Here is a 9683-nt window from a genome sequence, read left to right as displayed (position 1 = left end):
ACATATCAGAGGGTACCGAAAACAGTTTTTCGACAAGAAAAAAAATTATTTTAAATTATTGTATGTTGTACTAATGTGGCCGTGGAAAGACCTACAGGTAGAGTATACGCACTAACTGGTGCGAGTATATCCACGAGAGTTATGACTGAAAATATAGCAGATGTTTGGAGAGTCTGCCTTCTCTGCAGCATCGATGTTTCACGAAACAGAGTATGGGGTGCTTTAGCTGGCCTCACCCACTATCGTGCAGCAAGCTTACAGAAGTCTTGGAAAGAAAGTTGGTGCCAAAATGAAGATTTTTTCCTTCTTTCTGGAGGCTCTACAGGTGGAACAGCATCTGGAACGGTACTACGGCAGTCATTTTTTTATCGTCAACTATTCCTTTATTTTATCAATTGAAAAAAGCTTCGTTATGTCGCGGATATATCAGATCCTCAGTAATATCAACAGAAAAATTATTAAATTTTTCTCGAAGGATTTTAGTCAAATAAAGTGTTAGCGTATAGCGCATGATCTCAGGACTTCTGAACAGTAATTAGTTTTTCAACTGGACCAATATTTGCTACGTGATACGAGTTTGGAAAAACGATATGATCAAGTGGGAGCAAACGGTTTTCCAAACTCATATCGCTTGTATCGCTTAGCAACTATTGGTCCTCACAATATCCATCGCTGTCGTTTTTACCTATTCTTACTCTAACAGAAAGAACTAACCAAATTTGAGGAATTTTTATGTACAAATGGTGGTTCAAAGTTAAGAGACTCCCAATATTACATAGAAAATGTACATATTTTCACTTCAACTGCACCGATTTTTTCAAATCGAGTTGTATTCTATCAAAGCTTTTTTAAGAAAATTTTCTATGAAATTTTGAAAGGAAATACAAGGTGCCTGACAAACCCATTCAACTAATTGTGCGGTACTCAACAGTATTCGGAAACGAAAAAGTAATGATGCAGTTTGATTAGTTTTAGCAAGCTTCACATGCCACGGGGTAGGGTAATCTCGCACACCACACAAATTCATGGTGTGCGAGATTCACCTCTAAGTGGTGAATCTCGCACAGTCATGACTTTTCGTTACATGTCGTAAAAGGACGCATACTATGATCGCGTGTGCGAGATTCCCCGACACCACATGCCACTGGTTGTGGATTTTCAAGTTGGCAAATTCGACCCACCCTAATGAATAAGTATCGCTATCTCAGACGAATTTACAAGTAGGATATTTAGCTTAAAAGTCCTTTGAAGGTGGAATCGTTCCCAAAATTGCTGCTACATTCCACTATTGGATAGCGATCTTAGACGAACTATTACTTTGATAATCGATAAGCTTTATCACAAATTATTGTCATCAACTGGCAAGTAAAAGACTCGATGATCAAAGTTTATCGATTATTAAAGTAATAGTTCGTCTAAGATCGCTATCCAATAGGGGAGTGTAGCAGCGATTTTGGGAACGATTCCACCTTCAAAGGACTTAAGCTAAATAACACTCGACAGAAGTCAACTCATGGTTCGAATGGAGATGCCACTTTCCATTAATTTTCTTTATAACTGACCCAGCAGATTTTTCCCTAATAAGATGAAATGAGACGACTACTCAAAATTTTATAAATCATCAAAAAACTTCCTTTCATTTCATTTATTTCATCAAAAAAAATCTGTTTACATGACCTGCGTAACTCTAGTTTGCACTAAACAATTCAAAAGAGCTACTATAAAAAAGTTAACAAAAGTATAAAATCGTAAAAGCATAAAAACAAAAATTAATCACAACTCAACTCAACTCAACTCAACTTCTGCTTAACAATACGAACAACCAAAAGCCCGGACAGGTCATTCATGAAACACTGGAAAACTGTAACCCAAGTCCACCAATCAAAAACCAACATCTAAATAAGCCACAAAAAATCAAGATACTGTGACAGGAAGTATCTTGATTTTGAGTATCTTGAGTTAACAAGAAAAACATCAAAAGAATCGCAGACGTCTCACAGGCCACTTAACTGCTTCTGAAACAATCACGGCCATACTCTCGGACTACACAGTCATCGCCACTGCAACAAATGTGGATTGGAAGACAAAACAATAATTTCACTTCTGGGTGTCTGTGCACGTTATGAACTGTGGTAAGAACACTTTGTACATCTGATTTTTTTGTAATCAGAATGTGAACACTCTGTGTTATGGAATTTTTGTACACTTTTGTTTTTGGCATGAAGGATCCTAACTTTTCTAATGCAAATGCCCACCCTAAAGAGTTAAATGCCCATCCTACATCATTGAAAGAGTCAAATGCCTAGGAGCTGCATATATCCTCGCACATAACATTATTTTGGAGTGGCCTTCCGGTATTAACGCAAAGTTCGGACGATCGTTATTGTGTTTGCGGTTAAAGAAATCATTAACTGCCTTCCAAGAAGTTGCGTCCCATTATCTTATAGCAACTTCTCAGAATTTAGAAAAAATGTACAAAATTACACCAAAACCGATATCTCTTAAATGCTTTATGTATCTCTACGCTAAAGTGTTCAATACACACCTCCTATCTCAGTATTTGGCGTTCTTTGCTAAAGTTGTGGTAATTGTTCGATGACGGTATTTTTAGCAATTCAGTCTTCAACTCTTATCTGAACAAAATAGATTAATTTCCAATCTTAGAAGTGAAAAAGATTTCCGAACATTTATGTCATTTAAGTGTACTTGAGTTTTGCTGATTAGAAGAGATTTACTATTTAGCTTAGCTGTGAATGGCTAAGTAAATCAAATACTTCATACGAGTAGATACCAAATTAAGGACAAGTGCATTTGTTTTTCAAACATCGATGGATTCATTTTTCAGTGCCAGTTTTTTTTTCACCATAACGAACGAAAGATTACAACAAGTAAATAATACGCGAAAACTTAAAACACATCGAATCTCGTCATTGCTAGATTACCCTTCGTCACTCACTAGTACAATTTATAGAATCACCAAACTGTGACAACAAAAGCGACATATACTTAAAATACCTTGAAATGCTCCAGAAGACGAGCAGTTTCAAGCGAATTTTGAATACACTCGAGCTCGTTCTGATACTTATTGCGAGAGTGATACATTTTCTGATTCCCTACCAATTTTCGTCCTTACACCGATCTTCCATTATCTTTGCAAGGGGTGGGCGACACCACAAATCACAACGGACGTTCAGCACTTTAACCGAGACTTTAACACCATATAGAGTCTAAGATGTCTACCTTCATACTGGAATCGAACTGAAGGTGTCTATGCTGCTGGTTTATCTGGCTAGTGAACAACTACTCCCAACCAGTGAACTTATATATTAGTAGAAAGTTTTCAATATGGCACTACCCTGTAGAATGTGTTCACACTGCTCCACTGTCGACCCCCTGTCGACAAAAAAAAAACAAATTCAGATCTTTATACTTTGCATATTTTTGCGTCTTTCAATAGCATTTGATCAGTTTTTCTGACAGGTAAGAATTAAAACAACATTCTTTGCTTGATGTGGTTTCATCATAGTTAATGTAATAGTAAAATGTTTCTTACAGTTGTAGAAGTGAAAGAATTTTTTACTTTCTGTAGAATGAATGAGATGAGGGGAATTACCACACTCGATAAATGTATTGGTAATATGCTTACCTTGTGGAAAATATTACCTTACGCAAACAGCAGTTGGATGTACCAATCGCCAAGTCAATAGAATTTAGTTAGAAAATTGTTCATTTAATGGGGGCCCCTACTAAAAACCAAATTTTATGCATTCAAATTATACAAAAAGAAATTTTCATTTCATCTGAATTAACATCTGGGTTCAGGACACGTCAGACACTTAGATTTCCAAATTTACTAAAATAGTAGATGTACACGTAATTCAATGAATAAATTAATATTAATAGAGCAAATATGGTTGTTTATCGCAGCTCTAGGAAATTTTGAATAAAATATTAATGTTATTTTAAACAACGTGTTTATAGTTGGTTCGTTAGATAGGTACCTAATGTGTTTATTAAGCGTTGATAAGACAATGAAATTTACAGAACTTGTAATACTGTAACTGAAAATAGAAATTTCTTATTTTTGTTTTACAGATTAAAATTGGTTCAATATAATGAGCAACCAAGGTCTAAATCGTTTTTTTTATTAGCGGTTAGATTTGATTCTTTGAATACATTTTCTAACATAAGAAGATGTACAATTCATATACCCAATGGTTATTACCCATCAATTTATGCTATTTTTCAGTAGTTTTATAATTTTTGCGTGAAGTTTGACTGTTATCGAAATCGAATAACAATACCACCTAGTTCTATTATCGTGCATATAAATGAATAAAAACAGGTCGTGAACTGCTGTTAGATGTTTCAGCCGCTGTTATCATAACAAAAGTTCATTAAAATTGTTATTTTTATTATCTTCGCATGACTACCGACCACGATTTTTTTTTGTATTTTAAAATTTACACATCAAATGAAATGAACGCGTCAGCACTTTCAAACGTAAACGTAATGCAACACTGCGCATGATTCACCTAATTTTCCGTTTTCAGTGATGCTTTTTTCTCATCTAAAATTGTCTTCATTTTCTCGACGTGTCACAAATATATTCACAATTCATACATATATAGGCGTTGAAAGTATAATGTAGGTATGGAAATTAGTCTATTTTACGAAGCAGAAAAGATGTTTACACAAATGGTATTATATATTTGGCATATCTGCATGTTAAGGCCACGTGTATGTGAATAAATTTTACTTGAACTTGATATAAAGCCGAAAAATGAAGTTTCAGTTAGGCAGAAAATCTGAAAATTAAATTATTTTGATTGAAATCTAAATTGTCGAAGGGACTATCGAGGTTCAAATATTCATAGAAAATCCTCTGTCAGTCAAAAGGAAATCGCTAGAAAATCCTTCAATATTTTACGAAAGAAAATCCTCAAATTCATAGAAAAATCCTCAAGAAAATCTTCAAAATCATAAAAAATCCTTTAAAAGATTCAAGAAAATCAAATAAAAAGAAATAAAAATGACAAAATTCTTTGGAAATCCATCCAGAACCAGTAAAAATCATTGGAAAACGATCAAAAATCCTCTAAAATTTTTCTGAAAAACCTTTGTCAATGAAATTAACAAATATCTGCCCCTCATACAAGAAAAAACGATATGAGGATTGCACCATTACATTTTGTCTATGACCAGGTGCCGCTAAACGGCGAGCGCAATCTTTGAATAGGGATAGCGAAAAATATCGAATGTCTAAGGCACGAGCAATTTTGAGTTGATCGACAATTATGCTGAGTTTTTCAATGTAACTCGATATTCAACACAGGATAAATGCAAAATTGCTCGTGTACTTTCGGCCTAATTTTGGTTGATGTGGACCCCTCTAGGAAGTGCTTTTCAGCTTTTAATAAGCCGCAGTTAAAGTCGATACTTACTAAGGAATTTCAACGTTTACTACCTCTATGGTTTACTCTAAGGTTTTCTTGAAATTATGCTAATTGATAAGTTTCATCATAGCACTGTCAAGCACCGAAGCTGACTTTGACATCACTCAAGATATGTCGACAGTACTATGTTTGCCAGTTGATAAGCATATAAAAAATTTTCTCCGTCACTCGACCATGACTAGTCTATTGCGGTAAATCGATTTTAGCTCCTGCTTTGATGTCGTTAAGTGTATTGAAAATAGTCAACTTAAATTAACTTTCAAGCGCCTGCAAATCACCTTTTCGCAAGTGGTAGCGCACTTCTGGGATCGAAAAGACTGAAGCGCACCCAAAGACAGCAGGTTCGATTCCCGGGAAAAGATTGGTTGAAAAGTGTTGTTCAACCAGTTAATATTGTACATTCCACCCCAAAACCCCAAAATTCTCACAGACGTTTCGTTATCAAAATGTGTTGAGCTAGTATATTTCCTTCGTTTCACACGTTCCACAAACATTCACATTCTTACCAAGGAAGTTACCTTCTTTGTCATGTTATCATGACTGACACATTTCGCCAATGTTGTACCTTATGTAGATACATACTAAACAACCTGCTGCACTATTTACGATGATTGTAAAGTTGTTCAACTATCGAAATCCGGTTCATACAAAACACATTTTTTCGCTCAATACAAAAAAATTGCATACGAATTGCGTTGAATTGTTGACGTTGACGAGTAATGATAGACCACGTCTTTGTTCATGAAGACTATAAGAAACCTATCAACATAATGCGAAATAATGTGTTATCTCTTGCACGAAAACTCGTTGGATCGCTTCGTTGGTAATTTGTCGCTTGTTGATATTTTTCTTGGATTTAAAAGAAGAGATTACCTAACGAAAAAAAATACTTATTCTTATCTTATCTTCGTTTTCGCAGGCTGATTCGCCGATTTTAATTAGTTTTTGTTATTTTAAAGAAAACAACTTTTCGTTTCTGGTTTTATTTTTCAATTTTTTTTTTTATTTAAAAAATATTTCTTTGAGAAAATAATTTATTTTCCTTTTTTAAAAAAAGCTGTTATGCTCTCCTTTACACAGTTGATTTAACTTAAAATATAAATTTGAAAAGACCAAATAAGAGGAAAAGAAAAACGACTCTAAATTAGTGTTAAACGTCATCTTAATGCATATAATGCCTTAAAACGAAAGATTTCAAATGTGCTTGCTGAACTGTGCTACTATTAACTTAGGAATGTTAAAACAACATCGAAATATAAGAATCTGAAAATTAAGTATTTCTGTCATCATCGAGCGGAAATGTTATACACAAAATACAAAATGGTTAATCGAAGATGCGAAAAAAAATGAATTTAAATTGAACAAAACGAATGATTCACCCCCCATTCCTACCCATCATTTTACTTCTTTTTTTTATTCTTTGTAGCAATACGGAGTGGAAAAGACAGTCTAATATTTTCGTTAGTAGTCACAGCAATGAATTACGATGAAACTAAAACAATTGTAAACTTATAGTTCGTCTTTTGGATGTTCCTTTTCTTCGGATGAATCTTCGGCATCTTCGGCTTCCTCTTCCACCTGTTGGCCGCCGCTTTCGATGAACTTCACGAAACCTTCCAATGTTCGTTCGCCGTTGTAGTCGACGACTTCATTGTCGCCCTTCTTGTAGTACTTCAACGTTGGGAAAGATGTGATTTTGGTGTGCTCCAATTCGTTGGCGGTGGAATCGATTTTGGCGATGACAACTGTCTCGGAATCCTTGTATTTCTCGCCGAGTTGATCGAAGATTGGTGCCACTATAAATTGCAAGAAAGAGAGAAAAGAATAATTAGAAATGTCACCGACAACTTCTGTCTTTTTTGTTCTTACATTGTTTGCAGTGACCGCACCATGGAGCATAGAATTCAACCAAAACGTCCTTGTCTTTGTTGAAAGCGACTTCATCGAAGTTGGTCGATACGAGTGTCTTGACTGGTGTCTTGTCCCAATCATCTGGAAGATCTTGGCTGAGCAAGTGTTGCTTCAATTTACCATCCAAGAAGTCTTGTACGAATGACTTGATGTTTTCTGGCGACAATTCAGGATTCTTTGGCTTGTATTTGGCCATATCGTCTTCCAAACGGATCAATCGCATAGCTGGGACCTCTTCCTTTTTCATGCCGAAGAATTCCAAAATTCGTTGATGGTCTTCTTCGTCAGCATCGATGGTAACGAACAATACTTTGTTTCTGAATCCTCTCGACAATTCCTTAGCTGGTTCAGCGTATTTTTCAACATGTCCGGCTTCCTTTGAAATGAACATCAACAAGTGACTCTTGATGTCTCCGCCGAAGATCTTTTGTGCCGACTCATGATTGAAGTCAACAATCAATGGCATAGATTGGACAGCGACGAATTTCTTGATCGATTCTTCGGATGATTCTCCATCGTAAACGGATTTACCTTCGTCGAAGTTCTTGAACAAAATGATGGAACCGCATTGAGCTTCGTATTTGGCATAGACATCTTCGTTGCTGGTAATGGCGAATGGGAAATCGTCAACACCATTGGCAACACTGACGAATGTCTTGGCTTCAGCAGATTCACGATCCTTGAAGAAACCGACAACGACAACCGGTTGACTCTTGATGAATTCTTCGGCGGCTTCAACAGTTTCAATTTCAAGAGCAGCTGGTCCGGTTTTCTTGCTCAACCAGTTAACGATATCATCAGCTTGTCTACCACCTCCGTATTCAATTGGTGAACCACTGCGGAAGAATTTCAATGTTGGATAACCACGGATGGCAAAGTCTTCGGCAAGTTTTGTTTCTTCGGTTGCATCGACCTTGCCGAGTTTAATTGGTGATCCTTTTTCTTCCAATTCCTTGGCAGCCTTGGCGTATTCAGGAGCTAAACTTTTGCAGTGTCCACACCATGGTGCATCTAGAAATGGAGATGACGAATCAATTTACATTTTAAGACAAAAAAAATCGTCGGAAAAATAGATAGCGCAACATTGACACGAATACAAAGGAAACACATAAGGTTAATAACCGGTCACATTTTCCGTTACCGCCTACACTAAAAAGCATTTTCTGCTTATTCAAAAAAGACAATCAATCGTCTGTCCGAGAAAAATCAATCAAACACAAAAGTGCACACGAAATACTTACAGAATTCAACTAGGACGAATTCATTATTCTCAATGACCGACTGGAAATTGTCTGTTGTTAACACCAAAACTCCATCTTCAGTTTTCACATCGGCATCACCGTAAATTGCACCGAATACCGATAAAATTACTAAAGTATTTAACAACCACATTGTGATAAATTAAATTAATTGCAATTATAGACTAGAGAGGTGGAGCGTTGATGATGTGCCGGCTGAGCTTGCTAAATAACAATGTACGATAGTAAAAATTTTGTCGATGATTCTTACACGACACCGCTATTTCCAATTCCAGCGAACGTGGCAAAGTAGATGAAATAATCGTGTGATATGTTGATTGGCTAAAAAGTGACAACAAAATTGGTGTGGCCATGCAAAAGTGTCAAAAAATGGAGAGTTGACTACGTTGACTACGTGGTGCCATCCATGAGTCACTATAACGAAATAGGAATTTCAACGAGTTGTAATTTTCAAAATGCAAATTAGCTACGATACGAGGTAAGTGAAACTTTAATTCTGTGAAAAGAATCTCAAAGTGAGAAGATCGTTTAAAAGAAGCAGATGTGACGCAGGTCGCAGGTATACTTATTGCAACAGAAAATGATCTAATGACAGAAGTTCTATTTTGCGGAACAAGAAGCGGAAAATGGAAAATTAATAATTTCCAATTGGAATTTTCAGAGCTTTTTAAATTGATTATCAGAACGTTTGAGAGTCCTTTGAAAATCGAAATAGCGAGATATTTGAGGAAAAAATAAACAAACGAATTGATAAAGCGACGAGGGGGAAATCACTTTTGTGATTAACATGGTTAATGAGTTAATCTGTTAATCAGAAACTTAAGTTTTGTGATTCCAAATCGATTATTAACAATGATTAACCGATATATTTCACGTTTGTTTGTAGTTTTGCGACAATTCCACCGGTCAAATGCTGGTTAATCACCAATTCTTCGTCATCATGTTAATCACTGGTTAATCATGTTAATCATGTTAATCACATCAATAAAAAAGAGTGGTTTTCTCCTCGTAAAGCGACTCTCTTGTAAAACAGAACATATCATGCACTGTGTCTACT

At 35.8% G+C, this 9683-nt stretch overlaps 1 protein-coding gene across 1 annotated transcript; it reads right to left on the bottom strand.

Annotated features, from left to right (window-relative positions):
• Positions 1-6499: 6499 nt before the first annotated feature.
• LOC119066839 (protein disulfide-isomerase) lies at positions 6500-8957 on the bottom strand. The gene is made up of 3 exons (XM_037169502.1): positions 8609-8957; positions 7326-8378; positions 6500-7252 (listed from the first exon to the last, which is right to left on the bottom strand). Exons 1-3 carry the CDS (start codon positions 8757-8759, stop codon positions 6966-6968), a joined length of 1491 nt encoding a protein of 496 aa, XP_037025397.1. The 5' UTR covers positions 8760-8957; the 3' UTR covers positions 6500-6965.
• Between the last annotated feature and the right edge of the window lie 726 nt (positions 8958-9683).

The sequence above is a fragment of the Bradysia coprophila genome, chromosome IV (assembly GCF_014529535.1).
Source record: "Bradysia coprophila strain Holo2 chromosome IV, BU_Bcop_v1, whole genome shotgun sequence".
NCBI lineage: Eukaryota > Metazoa > Arthropoda > Insecta > Diptera > Sciaridae > Bradysia > Bradysia coprophila.
Note: the sequence above shows the minus strand (reverse complement) of the source record. Positions and strands in the feature narration are given on the sequence as shown.